This window comes from Aspergillus oryzae, chromosome 1, assembly GCF_000184455.2.
Source record: "Aspergillus oryzae RIB40 DNA, chromosome 1".
NCBI classification, from domain to species: Eukaryota; Fungi; Ascomycota; class Eurotiomycetes; order Eurotiales; family Aspergillaceae; genus Aspergillus; species Aspergillus oryzae.
This window is the reverse complement of record NC_036435.1, coordinates 2,598,498-2,616,546: the sequence shown is the minus strand read 5'-3', so window position 1 is coordinate 2,616,546 and position 18,049 is coordinate 2,598,498. Positions and strand designations below refer to the sequence as shown.

The window sequence follows — 18,049 nt, the reverse complement described above, 5'->3', positions numbered from 1 at the left end:
TCTACTCTAATCACACTATCCGACAGTAGACCTCTGTCGGATTCCCTCATTCGAGCTTATGGCCCCAAGCGAACGGTGGATTCGAGCTGTGAAGCCACCAGCGCACGGGCGCAACGGAATATGGCTCGTCCTGATGGTTTCAGCCGGACAGGTTTCCGCTGCTGAATGAGTAGCGCGGCCACCATCGATTCTGTTCTCTGGCGCGAAGACCGAAGGATTATGACTGTACGAGGTTTCATGAGATGGAGGAAGGGATTGTCAACTGGTAGCCTATGCCAAACTAATATATATGAACATCCATCCACCTTCTTGCACTTGTTCTGGAATGTCCATGATTACGTAGGAGGCGAAGGGTGTGCCTGAGTCGAGAACCACGTGCGGCCCCGCTCGCCGTTCTCTCCGAAGCGTCACCGGAAAGTGAGCCAAGCATTCAACGGTTTTGGAATGACTCTTTTTGTGTCAAACTTTTTGTAAACTCTGTTCGCAGCCCTTGAAATATCCCTTTCCTGCAGAAGACTAGAATTGCTAGACTAGACATTCCAGACCACCTTTCAGAAGTTCTTCAAACATACCCCGCAATGGCAGAATCACCCCGCTATTTGACCGGAGACGGTGAAGGAATCCGCGAGTTCATAGACAAGTTCGACGTGAGTATTGACTCTATACATAATTTTTCCCTTTGTTGTTTTGCTCCTTCACAAATAGGGAGTGCAAAAGTAACTGATAATTTACTTCAGGTCTTCCTCTTTGACTGCGATGGTTGGTATCCCGAACCTTCAGTTTCGCATTCTTTCCGACCCCGCGATGCCTCGAAATCTAGCCCAATGTGATAACAATACTGAAAAATAACCGTTGGTACAGGCGTCCTCTGGTCTGGTGACCATATCTTCCCCGGAACAAACGAGACACTGGAGCTGTTGAGAAGCAGAGGTACGCACCCGCCGGCCGATACGCAGTAAGATACATTTGCGCGCAAAGACTGAACTGCAATTGTCGCAACCAGGAAAGCAAGTCGTGTTCGTCACGAACAACAGCACCAAGTCGCGCGCCGATTACCAGAAGAAACTCGACTCCCTCGGCATCCCAAGCACAACGGTAAACATCAGCCACACCCGGAAGTCCAACCACAAAGCAGACGATGGCTGACAACAAGGAAAGGAAGAGATCTTCTCCTCCTCATACAGCGCCTCAATCTACATCTCCCGCATTCTCCAGCTCCCCGAGAACAAGCGCAAGGTCTTCGTGTTGGGAGAAACCGGTATCGAGCAGGAGCTGCGCTCGGAGAATGTCCCTTTCATCGGTGGTACTGATCCTGCGTACCGTCGGGACATAACGCCTGAGGATTATAAGCGCATTGCTGCCGGGGATCCGGAGTTGCTGGATCCCGAAGTCGGAGTGGTCTTGGTGGGACTGGACTTCCATATCAATTACCTCAAGCTGTCTTTGGCGTTCCACTATGTACGTCGGGGTGCTGTTTTCCTGGCGACGAATATCGACTCTACTCTCCCGAACTCGGGGACCTTCTTCCCTGGTGCTGGCTCTGTGAGTGCACCTTTGATCATGGCCTTGGGCAAGGAGCCGGTCTCGTTGGGTAAGCCCAATCAGGCGATGATGGATGCCATCGAGGGGAAATTTAGGTTTGACCGGAACCGTGCGTGCATGGTTGGTGACCGTGCGAACACTGATATTCGGTTCGGCCTGGAAGGGAAGCTTGGAGGTACACTGGGTGTCCTTACTGGTGTCAGTAGTAAGGAGGATTTCGAGACAGGGCCTACTAGGCCTCTGGCGTATCTGGACAAGCTTTCGGATCTCTTGGGATCAAACTGATGATAGATTAAAGTTAGAGTACTAGATAAGAGAGCGAGGGATATACATTGTCGATAGAAATAGTTAGGAAAACATATAGATAGGTACATAGAAGCTGGTTCGCCTACAGGCGAAGAAGCTATAGAGCTTCATCAAAACCTTGTGCCCAGTTTTCGGAGCAGTTATCTTCAAATAAGATCACGGCTGCGACCCATCATTGTCGCCTGGAGTCTCGCCAGCCGAGTCATGCCTGAGAAATCCCTTCAGCTTCCATAACGACAGCATCGCGTTAACCGTGATCTTGTCATTCGGCCTAAAATACAAAGCTGGACTCTCGAAGCGCGGATCATAACCCCGAATCTCCTCTAACTCCTTCTCGGAGAAAAGCTGCGCAAGTTCAAACACAGGTACTTTGGATGGGAGATGCGGCAACGCAAGATATTCAGGGAGTGTCCCCACAGCATTGAATGTTGCTTTATCTTGTGAGACTAATTCGATCACCCCAGTCTGGCTGTTAATGAGAGTGCCCATAACCAACACCGCACCGCATTCCATGCGCGTGAAGGGCTCCACCCTCTTTAACTCTTCCAGAATAGCTGCCTCGGAATACTCATTGAGGTCAATAGCCGTCCAGACGCGGTTAGTAGCATCCAATCTTTTATACTTATTACAGGCCTTTTTAAGTTTCTTGACCACATCCGCCCTCATTCTTGACAGCACAAAGTCAGGCATATCTTCCCGCCAGATGATCTGTTTCTCTTCCTTAATAGTAAAAGGCCCGTGAGGATGTTTCCACCGATAGGGGAATAGGCGCGCAACAGGCGACCTCGTCCCGTACACGTGCGACGCCAAAAGCGAATTCATTCTTTTCAACAGCGGGAGACGGTCCACGAGTCGTATCGCAAGGTGCCGTATGCTCTTGTCCATAAAAGCCACCGGCAGAGCTTTAGGGTCGCCGTGTCGCAACGATTTATTTTTGGCGGCAGCAGCGGCCACTTCCTGTCTCAGTAGCCCAAGGGGCATGAACCATAGGCCTCCGGACCCGGGCCGTTTAAGCATCCCCCAGTCGCTCAGAAATGCCCTAGGAGTGCGTGTTCCTGTTGCAGAGCACATCCGTGGAGGTGTGGCCAAGGCCATTGCCCAGGGGTTCCGGCGGAGGTCTTCCAGGTCTTCAGGTTTTGGGGCACGCTTCTTGTGTTTCTTCTCGAGGTTGGGGTGCACAGTCTTCATCAATGGCGATTGGGGGAGGGTTTCCGAGAGTCGAGGCTCCTCTGCTTCACTGGACTCTACGTCGTCATGTTGGCCCGGTTCCCTTGGGTATTCGGGGTGCTGGAATTGTGGTCCGTTCGGAGTGGTTGGGTGGACTGCACGTCTCGAGACGGTTCTCCGACCATTGAGTTCCGTAGAGGATAAGAAAAGCCGTTGAAAGACCCTTAGACGCCATGAGGCGTACGAAATACGGCCGTGAAGGCACTCCATGGTGTGCTTCGCGAAGAAGAAGATGAATGGGAAGATCAGATAAGTGAGAGAGAGTTGGTTACCCTTCCAAACCCAAAGAAACTAAACTCCACAATCCGCGGCGCTAAACCGCTTCCATGCTGTTCAAGCTCCGATGCTTGGCGGCGGACCTTCTGCTCAGATGCGATCGGAGTACGGTTGTCTTCGCTTCCATTCTTTCCTCGATAGTGACAAAAATCTGTCTGTCGGTAGATAATCTTCTCAGAATGAACCCTAGTCGATCATTACAGCGACTATGTCGCTTCTTCCCTCGTTCTTCTGTCCTTCCGGTCCTGTCGCGGAGCTTCACCAGCTCTGTCCCGTCACTATCAAAGGGCAGTCCGCCGCGGGGCTGGACTCCCACGCCATTTGTAACGGAGACAGTAGTAAGTTCCCTTGACTTCACTGCTTAGATTCCAGGAAAGTCTGACTAATTGTATTTCAGGGAGGAGGCTGGCACACATGTACGTTGACTACGACGCAATAAAGCAAATCAACAGGATTAACCACATCTCATAGATGATATCTTCTCCAGACTTCTAAAGGTACCAATTCGAGAGTTACACACACCAAACCACCCCCAAAACGACTGCAGACTGACCAATCTCCCCAGGAACGCATAATATGTCTAAACGGCGAAGTAGACGAAACCATGTCGGCGTCTATTGTCGCCCAACTGCTCTTCCTGGAAGCCGATAACCCCCAGAAGCCAATCCACTTGTATATCAACTCCCCCGGAGGCTCGGTCACAGCAGGTTCGTGTTTCCATCCCCCGGGCAACGCTACATTATGGATTTTGTATAGTGCGAGATGATATAACAATGGTCTAACGGTTCGACAGGCCTTGCCATCTATGATACAATGACCTATATTGCCTCTCCCGTGAGCACCATTTGCGTCGGCCAGGCCGCGTCCATGGGCTCCCTTCTTCTTTGCGGCGGGCACCCCGGCAAACGTTACTGCCTGCCCCATTCGTCGATCATGATACACCAGCCGTCGGGCGGGTACTTTGGACAGGCGACTGACATTGCTATTCATGCGAAGGAGATCCTGCGGGTTCGGGAGCAGCTCAATAAGATTTATAAGCGTCACTTGACGGGGAAGAAGGAGTTGTCGCTGGATGAGATTGAGAAGCTTATGGAGAGAGACTACTTCATGGGGGCTCAGGAGGCGTTGGAGATGGGTATTGTCGATGAGATTCTGGATCGCAGGGTTAGGTCAAAAGAGGAAAGGGGTGAAGGGGATGAGAAGCCACCGGCTCCTTAGAGGCTTTATTTCTTCTTTTTCTTGTTTGGTAAATAGCATACCCTTGTTGCTATGTAATATTAGGATGACTTGTTATGTATTTTGCTGCTTTAGATGCTATGTTCAACTGTGGATATGACTGTGTCTAATGTCTTTCGACTTGTTGAGATCGCCCGACGCTTTTGGCAAACACTCCCACCTAAATTCTACTAGATGTAAGATATTTTGGAGCATCGAGAGTATTCAGAATTTGTTATGTATTGATATAATATTTACATGTATTACAGACAATATGGACCCAAGGTCGATACGTGCAAGACAAAAGAAGTAAAACGGATCATGTCGCTACCCTCTCGAGGCGTCCCTCGGAGTTGACCTGCAGTCCAAAGCGTTCTCGAAGAAAGGTAGCCGTCTGGTCGGAGGGCATATAAGCCGAAGTTCGCCTTGCCACAGCCGGACTATAACGCCATTGATCCCGGATGATGTTAAAGATACCAAGGTCCATGATCACTGCTTCTCCTGACGCAAAGGTATCCATGGCGTGGTTATTCCTGGCGCCAGATACACGTCCGCTTTCTGAAGGATCCGCCAGCAGCTCCGTTCGCTCCAATTGCTCGTCCGTACTAATATCTGCATGCTCATCGCGTGGACGCATCTCATTAAGCTCTATGTCATCGCCGGAAGGCTGGGCCGAGCCGTTTCGAAGAACGCCGCGCTCCTCGGAATCATGATCCTGATCGCTGGGCGTCTCTATTACACCCGGTATAGTGGATACAGGAGCAGTCGCTTCAGTCGTCTTCACCCGTTCAACAATCAGACCTAGCATCACCAGGTCAAGGACCAGCACAAGCAAGTCCGACAGGAGAAGCCGGGCTACTGAGACGGGAGCCTTTTGTCCAATAAAGTCTATCAACAATCCCCCATGCAGATAGCCTCTCGTTGCTTCTCCAGCCTCTGGTTGACCGAAAAACTTGTGGTGAATCATACAGAACACATTACTGACGAAGATAGCCCCGATGAATGGTTGATTCCGCGTCGGGTCAAATGGTGGTGCCTTAGGAGTGAAGAATATCAGTTGCACAATAGCACGTAATGCAAAAAGTATGATTGAGCAACTACAAAAGGCAGAACCCAGTCAGCATCGGAATGAGTTGGCAGGCTTGCCCGAAGTGACGTCTACAGTCCAACAACTAGGCGGGACTCACTCCATGTAATACAGTGCAGATAGCTGGCAGTAAATCAGGATATCGAGATCGCGGAGTAACCGATCGATAAAGGCGACCTTCGCTGCCGACTGCAGTTTCTTGAAGCGACTTTCATCACCAGACTGCGGCCTAGTGAGGTCCGCGACGCTTCCATACGGGATGCCGGATACGTCAGCGATGTATTCCGCATCTCGATAGACATCCGGAGTTGTCATAGGGGGTCATGAGGGCATAAATGGCATCTACATGAACTGATGATTTGGGCGAACAGGTAGAGGCCGCCACTGCAGACCTGGAGAGAGTGAGGTGCCACTATCCTCGAGGTAGACTGTGATGTCGGGGAGACGATAATGGGGAGTCATGTGCGCGGGCCTTTCTCGGTCCGAAAGCCCCCAACTGCCCCAAATTTCCGGTGGACTCCAAGTCACTTAACGCTCCACATTGCGACTCCGCCCAGTAGCTTTGGTGATCGCATGGTCTCGGCCGTTGGCACAGTTGCCAACTGGCCTATGTCAAAGTTTCTAATAACTTTATTTAGGCTTTAATTGTCTGCGAGGTCTCTAGCCCTGTATTACAGTTCTTACTTCCGATTTACTGATGGTCTGGCCCCAAGAGAGTCGTTCTGAGCTCTATAGACAATCAATTTTCTATAGATACCTATCTACACAAGTAACCAACGCTTCAGTCAACAAAGATTGTCTTTGACGTGTTGGAGTAATGCTTGAAGAAGCTAGTGAACAACCGAATAGAATGCCCAACATCATATGTACCACCAGTCTCCCGGATACTGTGCATGCTTAGCTGTGGGTTACCCAAGTCCAGCGTGCGGGCACCAAGCGCAGCGGACAACATGGGACCAATTGTGCTTCCGCAGCTGGAGTCGTTGCGAACGACGAAGAGTTGGAGAGGAACGCCTTCTCCACCGTCTTCTGCTGCCTTGCGTGCAACCTCCTGAAGTAGGACAATGCCAGGGGAGTTCGTCGCGTAGCGAGCATTGGCGTTGATCTTGATCACAGGACCCTTGTTGATCTCCGGTCGGTGATCATTCTCGTACTTAGCAGCGTAGTTAGGGTGGACAGCATGAGCCATGTCCGCAGAGAGGAGGAATGAAGTCGACAAAGTCTCCTCGAAAGCAGTAGCCAAGTCTTCATTGCCAGATGTGGAAGAAGGTAGAACAGACAGGCGACGGATAATTGCCGGAAGCACATTTGAGTCAGCTCCCTGTGCGGTACGGCTGCCGATCTCTTCGTGATCGAATAACGCAATGAGACGAATGGACGGTTCATCGTCCAGCGCCGACGCATCGGCAACGGAGTCGATTAGTCCAACAGTGGCACAGAACGAGCTGTTCAGGTTATCCAGACGGGGCGAGAAAACGAACTCCTCCAGCAAGCCACCAAGGCAAGACTTCTGAGTGTCGAACAAGATCATCTCAAAGTCCAAGATGTCGTCCGGCTTAACTCCTGCTTCGGCAGCAATAAGCTCCACCAAGTAGGGGTGATGACGCTCGGTTACTGATTTTAGTGGAGCAAAGTCTCCTTTCTCCGTTTCGTTGTTTGCCGCGGTCTTTTCGCCAGTTGCAGTAGAATCAGCAGTGCGGTTCAGCTCAGCAGCGACAAGGCCTGCGATAGGGAACAATTGGGTCTCCTTATTGAAAGCAAAAGTCTCCTGGCGATCAAGGTGGATAGCCAAGGTCGGGATTCGGAGAACTGCGAAAGATGTCAGTCACATATTATCCAAGTCAATGTTCCGCGGAAACCATACTCGGCCGGTCGATCTTGACCAACTTCTGCACAATGGAGCCGTCACCGGTCCGTACCATAGCCCGGCCTGCGACACCCAAGTCACGGTCGAACCCTAGAACTTATTAGTATGCAACGCACGGCAGAGGATGGACAACTTCATTACAGGTGTGCCAAATGCCGCCACCGTAGGTCTCCACGCCAACTTGAACGAAGCCTTCGCCGCGCTTGTTGCTGACAGGCTTGATCCTCAACACGGGAGAGTCCGTGTGGGCACCGATCATAGATATCGGGTTTCCAGGCTAGTTCTCATTAATAACTGTTAGCATTGCAGTCTCAAAGAGGGGAAAGCTGAACAGGTGCGGATTGTTATCTGTATATACCTTCCATTTCTTGCCGATAGCGAAAGCCACAATGGTTGAGCTATTACGGGTCAGGTAATACTTTCCACCGGGACGACAAGTGGAGGACCAAGAATCTTTCTCCTGAAGACACAGTTATTATTTTAGTTAACACTGAAATGGAGTCGCATACCTTGATCTCCTGGAAGCCAGCCTTTGACAGAAGTTCCTTTGCCGATTGGACAGCGTGGAAGGCTGAATTTGGCCGGAGTTAGATAAGTGGACCAAGAGCGCAAATAGGAAGGGAGCTAGTTACGAGTGGGGGAAGCATTGACAAAGGACAAGAAGTCCAGAGCCGGCTGCTTCAAATTTTGGGCGATTTTCGAAGTCATTTTTGGGTACCCCGCGAGCTAAGTAGATCTGGGTGGTTGTTTTTGTTGGAGATGAAATTGCGGAGACGGAGAGGGTTTCTGAAGGCATGAGATCATGGCTGGTCTTGGCGGTAAGGCACTAAGCTTCGGTTTATGGGGCCCGAACCATCCTCAACCCTAATTCGGATTCAGACTGGATACTAATACTCTGTACTCTTATAGTATCTATATACTCCATCTTCTGGAGTGGTGGATACTGAAAAACTGTACTCGTCAGATTGTCTTCGGACTTGACAGGTCGATTTGATGAAGATGCGCAATACCAGTATGTAGTACGGTACTCCGTACATGGAGCATCTAAAGACCCTCTCTTGCACAGGCAGTAAAATACCATGCATGAGACATGAACAATGCACTGTGTCTTCCTGAGTCATGTCTGCAACATGACAGGTCAAACTCTCCTCTATAACAATCCACCACAGCGCCTGTCATGGGCTTTTAGACATTTGATATGTATTCCATACTCTACGTGTCTCTTCATAACTTGTATAGTAGCAACCTTTGATCGGCTAGATACTAATTGATTAGACTATTGATGAAATGACATAGAGGGGTTCTTCCTCTTCAAGTCAGCAAGCTTGGGGCAAATCGGCGACAAGATGGGGCTATGGTATCGATAAGATTAACCAATAACAGTTGAACGAACGTTTTAATGAGCTTGGGGGAGGCTCAGCAAGTGCTTGAGTGTGTGAAGTAAATTAAGAGGCCAGGATCTTGTTTGAGAAAACGAACCCAAAGTGAAAAGCATGGGAGACAATGGAAAGCCGTTATGCTTGGGGAGGTGTCCACTGGGATCGACGCGGAAAGGGAGAAGTAAGTGATTATTTCTTTGGCTGAAAACTCTCCTTCTTGCTGTGGTCCAAGCTTTTCCCTCGCGCGTTCAGGCGCGTGTCATGAGGGCGGTCGCGAGGAAGCCCGAAAAAAGTGGCACCTTGAATTAGCTATCGATTGACGCTGATCCAATCATTCATGGAATCGGTCGCGTCGGTCGAGTCGCGTGTTTTTTGAGACATCAATAATTTGTCGCCCGATTAGAAAAACGCATCATAAGAAAGAAAGAAAAGTGGCCGTCTATTATAAGTATTTATGGTGCTGAGTGACCTTGCCAACAGTGTAGTTGTCGTGGGGTAAACAAGAACATGTTCTCCGTAGTACAGGTAACAGTGCACTATGTTGCACGGGATGATCTATCTAATCAGTCCCAGCGTTAAGGGTGACAAAACATATGTAGAGCACCACCACAATGTATCAGATTGAAAGGACTCCAGACCAACTACAAGAGTGAAAGATCGGTCTCTTCTAGATTTGAGCCGAGAATAACAACTTGAGACAACTGAAGAAAAAGAACCTCAAGCTAAAGAAAGCAAAAAAACGTGACAGCCTCCAACGACCCAGATAGGCTTAGCGCAGCCGACGCGTGACTGGGAGGGATTCCCCTTCGAAACTCCGTCACCCCAAGAGGGCCCCAATCACCAGCCCTTGGATCCAACCTTCAGTGCTGTTTCAACATCCCATTCCTCACCAGACGGTGGTCGGGGCCGCCTCAAATGACCTCCACAAGTTGCTTGAATATCTTCAATCAGCATTCAGTCTGGTGAGAGGTACTATCTATTTACTTATCGTCGCTCTTAAGCCGCCTGACCTCTACTTTATCTGGATTACTGTTCGGAGCGGAGAAGGGTTTGGCTGTCGTCAACCGATTCATTCACCAAAAAGGCGCCGTGAAGCGATCCGATTGACGGGAAACACAAAATATCTTCCAAATCTACCATCTTACAAGCGCTTTCACAATTGATCTTCTATATACTACCATACACTTTGCGATCCGACATTGGCGACTGTCGCATTACCCAGATTGGCCAAAGTCCATCCCTCCTTCGACCGCCATTTGAACCAGGCGAGATCAACCACCCCGCCAGAAGCATGGGCGACAACATCCACGACACAAATACGGTTGCCACCCGCAGCGCAAGAAGAAATGCTTCACGTGCGAAACCATCGGGGACTGCCGCCAATGCATTGAACCTCGCATCCCCGCCTGGGTCAAGGACGCCTCCCAGCATGCCATCAAAAAAGACCATTTTTTATCCTGATTCGCTAGGGAGGCAACAGAAAAGCCGACATGGCTCGGAGGCTATTGACCCGGAGGCGCTTGCGAAGGCTCTAAAGGACTATGAGGACGCTGGGCGCCCTCGTGAGAGAACACCCGGGACCAGTCCCAGTCGGAAAAGGCAGCGAGTATATGGCGACAGGTCAGTAACGACAATCCTTCTCAGATTTGCCCACCATCGTCCTACAGTTCTCCTGCGCCTAACCTAGGATGTCCGGTCGATCTATTGCTAAACTCCTGTGTAGATTTATCCCGAACCGGGAGGGGCAGGACCTCCAAGCAACCTACAGTTTGCTCCACGAGGACGGGTGTCCCTCTACACCTTCGAAATCGAAAAAGCGTGCGCCGCATTCGGAGCTTCATTTTCAAAAAAGTTAGTCCGCAACTTTTCCACGTTTATGAAATGAAACTTTGGCTAAAATCTTTTCCAGCGGAAGAAGCAAACAGGATGTACTCGCGAGTCCTGCGGAGCGAGCTGTTCGGCAGTACTGTCCCGCAAGCTGACCTAGAATCATTATCACCGGATCCTTTGCTGGGCCTCGGTAATGGTATCAATGAAAAGACTCGCTCCCATACCCCACCGTCGCATGTGTCAAATCTTCCTCCAGCAAGCATAACACCGTCGACACCCCACAAGAACCTCTTCAACTACGCCTCCCCACGTGGATCTGCACATCCCACCCCTTCTAAAACCCCCCGGAGTCAACATGGCCCCAACCTCAATGTTCGATCAGAGCTCTATAGTCTATCACCGATACGCTATGATAGTCAACGCATCCTTGAGACCCCCCGCAAACAACCACGTTATGTCAACAAAGTACCATACAAGGTACTGGACGCACCTGACTTGCAAGATGATTTTTACCTAAATCTGGTGGATTGGGGGAGTAGTAACGTATTAGGTGTTGGCCTTGGAAACTCCGTCTATATGTGGAATTCGCAAAGCGGAACGGTCACTAAGTTATGTGAGCTAAGAGACGACACCGTCACGAGCGTTAACTGGATTCAGAGGGTGAGTCATTAAAGTTTATCACTGCATTGGCGCGGGGACTAACGGAGACACGCACAGGGTACACATCTTGCTATAGGGACTGGGAAGGGACTTGTGCAGATCTGGGATGCAGAGCGATGTCGCCGTCTACGAACGATGATTGGCCATACCAATCGTGTAGGTGCCCTGGCTTGGAATGACCACATCCTTACATCTGGCTCGCGAGATCGCCTCATCTATCACCGAGATGTGCGCTCTCCAGATCAATACCTCCGGCGACTTTCTGGCCATAAGCAAGAAGTCTGCGGTCTCCGATGGAATACAGAAGACGGTCAGTTGGCTTCGGGTGGCAACGATAACAAGCTTTTGGTGTGGGATAAGCTAAACGAGACGCCCCTCTATCGCTTTTCTGACCACACGGCCGCTGTCAAAGCGATTACCTGGTCACCTCATCAGCATCATTTGCTTGCTTCGGGTGGTGGAACGGCCGATCGGACTATCAAGTTCTGGAATACCTCGACTGGATCGTTGATCAAAGAGGTTGACACGGGCAGTCAAGTCTGCAACCTAGCCTGGTCGAAGAATTCGGACGAAATTATCAGCACACACGGCTACAGTCAGAATCAGATTGTAATCTGGAAGTATCCACGTATGGAACAGATCGTATCATTAACGGGGCATACGTTCCGTGTCCTGTATCTGGCAATGAGCCCCGATGGCCAAACGGTCGTTACGGGTGCTGGTGATGAGACTTTGAGGTTTTGGAAGATTTTTAACAAGAGGTCCGGGAGAGACCAAGGGCGTGAAGGCAGCAAGTTGGCGGAATGGGGCACCATCCGGTGATATTACGATCGATATATTTGATGACCTTAGTGCTACGGCATCTTTAACATTCCCCGCAAAGGGTTTTCGATATGCATTAGACACGGCGTTCACGGATTTTGGCGTTATTTCGATCCTGGGGATTTCCTTGGTCGGTCCGAGGGGGAAGGGTTATCACGGTTTAATTGGCATCTCTCGCATTTTGTGGGTTTACGGCATTTGACAGGCGCTTATTTGCGAGGCGCTTTGTGTCCCAGCATTTGATCACAATATTTTGTCATGTACCGTTGGCCTTATTCGTGTTGTTCGCGCCTTCGCCACTATGTCTACGTTTCTAGTGCGCCACTTCTTTTGATTTACATCAACCGACTTTGTTTCCATTACTAGGCCACTGGCCTTTCACAATCAGTCCCGCATCCCTCCGTGCACTAAATGTAAGCGACGGCGCTTATGGTGTTTTGAAAGGTGGCCAATTACGGCGTTTGCTCATCACGACAAGTGGTTGGAAAACCTCGAGTTCTCTCACCTTGCATTGTCGCATTATATGTACCTTCTTCTGTTCTTCTTTTTTCCTGGCAGGATTGATGATGAGATGACTTATTAAATGAGGGCTTTGCTTAGTTCGCTATATTCCAGGGTCTCATCCACTCCGGAGACACTTGCAATATGAAGCCGTATTGACCATTGTTCTACGAATAATAAGAATGAAATCTGCCAATATGGATCTGAAGTAGACGCTCGCGTATATATGTACAGTAGCCCGAGTAGCGAAATAGCTTTGATTAGATTGTACTGCGCTAATATGTGATCTATATCCATTTTGCTTGCAACGTTTTTCTGGCTAACTTTCTATTCTATGCCTAAGGACTAACAATAGAATGCTGGCTTAATAGGTAACAGCGAGTGCCAGCTTTCTGTCTACAAGTATTAGATTAACGAAATCATCCTCCTTCTCATTTCACACAACACAAATCCGATCATGTCCTATTACCATGGCTCCCGGGCCCTGGATAAACTTTCAGTGGAACTAATCGAAACAACCCTATCTAAATCCTCACACCAATGGTCTCTGCAAAGCTTAAATAAATTTGGTACTTGCCAAGTCCTAATATACTCCAGTGTTGACATGACAGAAGTTCCCAGTGTGATACAGCTCACAGAACCGACTTCTTCTTAGTATACCCGGCAGTCCAAAATCCAGGCCACTCACTCGGCAGCTCTTCCACAATGAACCTGAAAATGGCGGCGTGTACCTCTTCCGGCTTTTCATACTGCGCAAAGTGTCCTGCGTCGATCGTAACCTCAGTCAAATTACTACAGTTCTCTCTCATCGGCTCGACAAGGCGAGACGTTATGGTATCACATATCACATCCCTGGCGTCATGGATAAACAGGACTGGTTGGTCCAACTTCCCCTCGCGCTTTCCATTGTATTCCGCGTTCCGCGCATGGTGAAGGTAGTACGCAGATCCGGCCCAGAAGCCGGTTCTCTGCATATCCTGAACAAAAGAGTCGAAGACCTCCGCAGGGAGCACCGGAGGCCCTGTCATCTCCACACTCGGGGGCTTTGGCGCCCCGCCCATCCATCCGCTCTTGCGCACGGTGGCGAACAGTGGGGCAAAACGGCTAGATGGGGGCGTGGATGGTTGCAATGAAGCTTTGCACATTCCTGCAATGTCACTGTCGAACCATTCGACGGTTTTTTCGAAGTTCTCCTCCCAGTTCTTCATATAGTCCCACTGGCCGAACTCGTATTCGTCCGCTGGGTAGAGCTCGCGGTTCACATAGGGAAGGAAGCCCTGCCAGCCGCGCTCGATAGTGTGGAACGGCACAGACATATTCACCAACGCTTTAACCACCTCGGGGTGTTGCGTCGCAACGGAGGATGTGACGCCTGCGCCCCAGTCGTGGCCGACCCAGATCGCTGCATCGCGGCCTGTGTCGGCTAGCAAAGCTAACATGCCCTCTACGATGGCCTCTTGACAGTAGTCATCGGCCACGCGGCGGGCAGTCGACTGCCCATAGCCTGGCATATCAGGGGCAATCGCGCGGAACCCCACGGATGCGAAGGCATCGATTTGCGCCTTCCAGGTGATCGCGCTGCCTGGCCAGCCATGGATAAAGAGAACCAGAGGGCCATTTGCAGGGCCTGCTGCTAGGTAGTGGATCTTTTTGCCGTCCGCGTAGACGACGTTGTGGTCGGTGATGGCTACCATAATGATATGTGATCGTCGGGAGTTCAGAGTCTCGCCGATTTGTGAACCCTCAGTCTTTCTGCGTTGCTTGTTTGATGGCCTTAGACACACGAGGTTACTTATGTGTTGTCCCCTCAATCCTTCGGTTAAAAGTCCTCGGGGTGATCAAAATGGGGGCGATCAGGTGGGGTGAGATTTAATATGTATACGTACTAAAGTACTACCGAGTAGGTAAGCACTGCCCCTCACTGAATCGTGCAACACGATCCAATCTAACTCAACCACTATAGCAATGAGTAATATTAGTCGCTCTGCATAAACCAGTCTTATCATGTCCTGCCGCCCGCTGACATCAACCTTGTTCACATCGTCGACCGGAAAGGGATGTCAATCTCTCGGGATTAAACGTCGGATTTATGCAGCTTATACTCAACGCCGGTCAAACGCCGGTAACTCCTCGTTCTGCTCTTGAATGGGGAGTTCCTCTCTGAGATATAAAAAGGAGGATATGGCTGTCGAAATGGTGTTAAAACCCATGATCACAAATTGCAACGACTTCAAAGTTTCATCAGTGCACACCTCCACCAGACGAAGATGCCCGAGATTGTGGGCAAGGAAGTAGGCCCCATTGGCTTTGGTCTGATGGGATTGACTTGGCGAGCGACGCCACCGTCTCAGGATCAGGCCTTCGAGGCTATGCGCACCGCTATCCATAATGGAAGTATGTTAATCCCTTGGCAGGTAGCCAACTGGTCCCTTTTCATCCTCGGTAACTAACTACTGTAACTCCAGGTAACTGTTGGAATGGTGGCGAATTCTACGGATCCCCTGATTACAATAGTCTCGTGCTCCTGGAACGGTACCTTGAGAAGTATCCAGAAGATGCCGATAAAATCGTTCTGAACATCAAGGGTGGTTTGAACCCCCAGACTCACCAGGTAGACGCCTCTCCGGAGAACACTCGCAGAAGTCTGGATAACTGCATTGCTCAGTTAAAGGGCCGCAAACAAAAGATTGACATGTTTGAATTCGGTCGCCGCGACCCAGCTGTGCCGATGGATGTCACCTTTGATTTGATCGATAGGGAGTATGTCCAGACTGGAAAGATCGGGGGCATCGCCCTGTCAGAGGTGCGGGCTGAGACCATTCATGAAGCCGTCAAACACACCAAGGTGGTCGCGGTAGAGGCCGAACTCTCCTTGTAAGTTACCTGGATCGAGTCCATGGCTGCGTATGTTGACTGAGTCAGGTTCACTACCGACATCTTGGAGAATGGTGTCGCTGCGGCATGCGCTCAATATGGGATCCCAATCATCGCCTACTCGCCCATTGGCCGAGGCATGTTAACCGGCCAGTTCAAGAAGTTTGACGACCTTCCAAAGGACTCGCTGCTGCTCTCCCTCAACTTCCCCCGCTTCCAGCAGGGTAACTTCGAGAAGAATATGCAGCTGGTCGAGAAGGTGGAGGAGATCGCGAAGAAAAAGGACTGCACACCAGCACAGCTGGCTATTAACTGGACGAGAACGCTATCCAGGCGTCCGGGGATGCCGACTATTATCCCGATTCCCGGTGCGACAACAGCAGACCGGGTGGAGGAGAACAGTAAGCTTATCGACATCACGGACGAAGAGATGGCGGAGATTGATGCGATTTTGGAAAAGTTCACCCCAGCTGGTGGACGATACCCCGAGATCATCCCGACTAATACGTAGGCTATGAGGATTGTGTCTGAGCTGGCTAATGTATCAAGAATGGAGGCTGTATGTGTTTATGTAAACTTTTGCTTTTTATAGTTCGTATTGTGTCATTGTGGCTTCCCTACAGGCGGGTGGGTTGTATACAATGTAGATTCCATGTCAAGACATAGCGAACTATCGATTTTTATCCTTTCAGAGAATGAGAAACTACGTTCATTATTATAATACACTCGTAACAGTCTTACAGCAAGACGCAAACAAGAAACCGACTGAACCATTGAAAGGGGGCCAGCCCTAACTATGCAGCGGCAAAGTAAGTGACCGGTTTGGAGATGTTCATGGAATTTTTAGAAGAAAGAATAACAATTAAACTATAGATATTCTCCCAAGAGATGGCAAGACTCGTAGTTTTAATTCATGCAGTTATAGCATCCAGCTGGTTTAACAATAATCATCAACTTTTTATTGTCCACTTCGAGACGTCTCACACCCATTCCTGTGTCGCGTTAATAATGTAATTGGGCGTGGGAAGATCTCAGAGATACCCAGAGAGATGGCCTTAAGAATACCAGGGTAGCCACCAAATGTCCCCTGAGCTACAGCCTATAATGCAACACAGCACTGAGTACCCTTACTAAAGCAGTGTGATGAGGAGAGTTCAAATCAGTAGAAAAATTCCGGTTCTTATAGGTGTATATATGATATAAAAACACAACCTCCGATGGTCTCTAGATTGGAGATACGCCCCAAACCATATTGGGACCGATTTCATTACTTATGCTACACTGGTTATAGAACATTAGCCCAGATGACCCGATGACATGCTTCTACGCATTCTCTTAGAACTCACAATATGGATTGAAGATTTATAGAACTAGCCTTCCAGGCTCAACCGTCAAAAGAGCCTTGACACGGTCTAAGAAAACCCTAGCTCTCTTCTCCTCTTCAACAGGAACAGTCAGACTAAAGACATTGGCGGCGCTACCGGCCGGAGCCTCCACCACCGAGGGCCGGGGAACAGCTTTGGAGACCTTGCCGCTGAGAATATCGATGATGTCTTCCTTAACAGGCTTGGCCGGCTGAACGGCGGAGGGCGCCTCAACTACGTTCAACTCAGGAACGTAATCGCCCCGGGATGTCTGGATGGGCTTTGCGCCGAGAACCTCATCGAACAGCTCGTCGGCGGACTGCTTCTCGCGAGACGAACGGGGAAGGTCGTCGTTGGCCAGGTCGGTAGCACGGGCGAGGAATGTCGCAAGAGGTACGTTAACACCCAAAGTCTCTTGGATCTTCTTCTGGACGGACAGGACAGTAGCCAGGGAGATCGAGACGGCTACGGAGGTAGTTGGTGGAGGTCTAGCGACTGGCTCCTCGGCCACTGGCTGTGGCTCAGCGGGCTTGGGCGGTGCGGCGATCTTGATGTTGCTCAGGTCGAGGTGGGCAAGCTTATCAAACCGGGCTTGCTGGGTGGCGGGATAATCAGCCGGGATGGAGCCGAGGTAGGCGAGGACGTCGCCCTTGAGAAGACGGCCCTTGGGACCAGACGCTGGGATCTTTGAAACTTCCGAATCTGGAATGCCCTTCTCGTGAAGGAGCTGGATAACGGATGGGTACAGCGGGTAGGCGGGGTTCTGGGTCTGAACGGCAGAAGAAGATGCCAGGCCTAGATAGAGCGGCCAAAAGCGATGTCAGCGTACAGGTCTCGGAAGGTGTATATATTCCAAGCGTCTTTTGCGAAAGAATCTCCCTCATTTTGATATCCCGCGGGCAACTTACGTCTTGTAGTACCGAGTACGCGTGGTTGCCGTCTGGCGAGCACGGCCGGAATTTGGCGCACAGTGAAGCTGGAGGCCATTTCTAGATATACAAAGATCTCCCTTTATAAGATCTGGGTCGTGTGCTTTCTCCGGTCGTATGATACTCCCGTGCTGTAATTGGATTCGGCGGACTAGGGACAGGAACGATCA

At 50.2% G+C, this 18,049-nt stretch overlaps 8 protein-coding genes across 8 annotated transcripts; 4 read left to right on the top strand and 4 right to left on the bottom strand.

The window, feature by feature from the left end:
* Positions 1 to 578: 578 nt before the first annotated feature.
* AO090005001442 (4-nitrophenylphosphatase) lies at positions 579 to 1,827 on the top strand (the record flags this gene model as incomplete). Its single annotated transcript, XM_001818314.3, has 5 exons — positions 579 to 647; positions 738 to 759; positions 862 to 930; positions 1,004 to 1,095; positions 1,159 to 1,827. The coding sequence occupies 5 exons, from the start codon at positions 579 to 581 to the stop codon at positions 1,825 to 1,827; spliced, it is 921 nt and encodes a 306-aa protein (XP_001818366.3).
* A 177-nt stretch (positions 1,828 to 2,004) lies between these two features.
* Positions 2,005 to 3,285, bottom strand: AO090005001443 (uncharacterized protein; the record flags this gene model as incomplete). The annotated part of the gene is made up of 1 exon (XM_001818315.1): positions 2,005 to 3,285. The coding sequence occupies one exon, from the start codon at positions 3,283 to 3,285 to the stop codon at positions 2,005 to 2,007; it is 1,281 nt and encodes a 426-aa protein (XP_001818367.1).
* Positions 3,286 to 3,530: 245 nt separating this feature from the next.
* On the top strand, positions 3,531 to 4,569 carry AO090005001444 (ATP-dependent Clp protease proteolytic subunit; the record flags this gene model as incomplete). Its single annotated transcript, XM_023237492.1, has 3 exons — positions 3,531 to 3,689; positions 3,839 to 4,058; positions 4,145 to 4,569. 3 exons carry the CDS (start codon positions 3,531 to 3,533, stop codon positions 4,567 to 4,569), a joined length of 804 nt encoding a protein of 267 aa, XP_023089372.1.
* Positions 4,570 to 4,885: 316 nt separating this feature from the next.
* Positions 4,886 to 5,544, bottom strand: AO090005001445 (uncharacterized protein; the record flags this gene model as incomplete). The annotated part of the gene is made up of 2 exons (XM_023237487.1): positions 4,886 to 5,437; positions 5,536 to 5,544. 2 exons carry the CDS (start codon positions 5,542 to 5,544, stop codon positions 4,886 to 4,888), a joined length of 561 nt encoding a protein of 186 aa, XP_023089373.1.
* An 890-nt stretch (positions 5,545 to 6,434) lies between these two features.
* On the bottom strand, positions 6,435 to 8,228 carry AO090005001447 (M18 family aminopeptidase; the record flags this gene model as incomplete). Its single annotated transcript, XM_001818318.3, has 6 exons — positions 6,435 to 7,462; positions 7,518 to 7,610; positions 7,662 to 7,797; positions 7,879 to 7,980; positions 8,030 to 8,091; positions 8,153 to 8,228. 6 exons carry the CDS (start codon positions 8,226 to 8,228, stop codon positions 6,435 to 6,437), a joined length of 1,497 nt encoding a protein of 498 aa, XP_001818370.1.
* A 1,962-nt stretch (positions 8,229 to 10,190) lies between these two features.
* Positions 10,191 to 12,211, top strand: AO090005001448 (WD40 repeat domain-containing protein; the record flags this gene model as incomplete). Its single annotated transcript, XM_001818319.1, has 4 exons — positions 10,191 to 10,519; positions 10,623 to 10,750; positions 10,809 to 11,389; positions 11,447 to 12,211. 4 exons carry the CDS (start codon positions 10,191 to 10,193, stop codon positions 12,209 to 12,211), a joined length of 1,803 nt encoding a protein of 600 aa, XP_001818371.1.
* A 2,768-nt stretch (positions 12,212 to 14,979) lies between these two features.
* AO090005001449 (aldo/keto reductase family protein) lies at positions 14,980 to 16,097 on the top strand (the record flags this gene model as incomplete). The annotated part of the gene is made up of 4 exons (XM_023237479.1): positions 14,980 to 15,106; positions 15,178 to 15,586; positions 15,635 to 15,987; positions 16,057 to 16,097. The coding sequence occupies 4 exons, from the start codon at positions 14,980 to 14,982 to the stop codon at positions 16,095 to 16,097; spliced, it is 930 nt and encodes a 309-aa protein (XP_023089374.1).
* Positions 16,098 to 16,948: 851 nt separating this feature from the next.
* On the bottom strand, positions 16,949 to 17,937 carry pdx1 (putative pyruvate dehydrogenase complex component Pdx1; the record flags this gene model as incomplete). The annotated part of the gene is made up of 2 exons (XM_001818321.3): positions 16,949 to 17,745; positions 17,859 to 17,937. 2 exons carry the CDS (start codon positions 17,935 to 17,937, stop codon positions 16,949 to 16,951), a joined length of 876 nt encoding a protein of 291 aa, XP_001818373.1.
* Between the last annotated feature and the right edge of the window lie 112 nt (positions 17,938 to 18,049).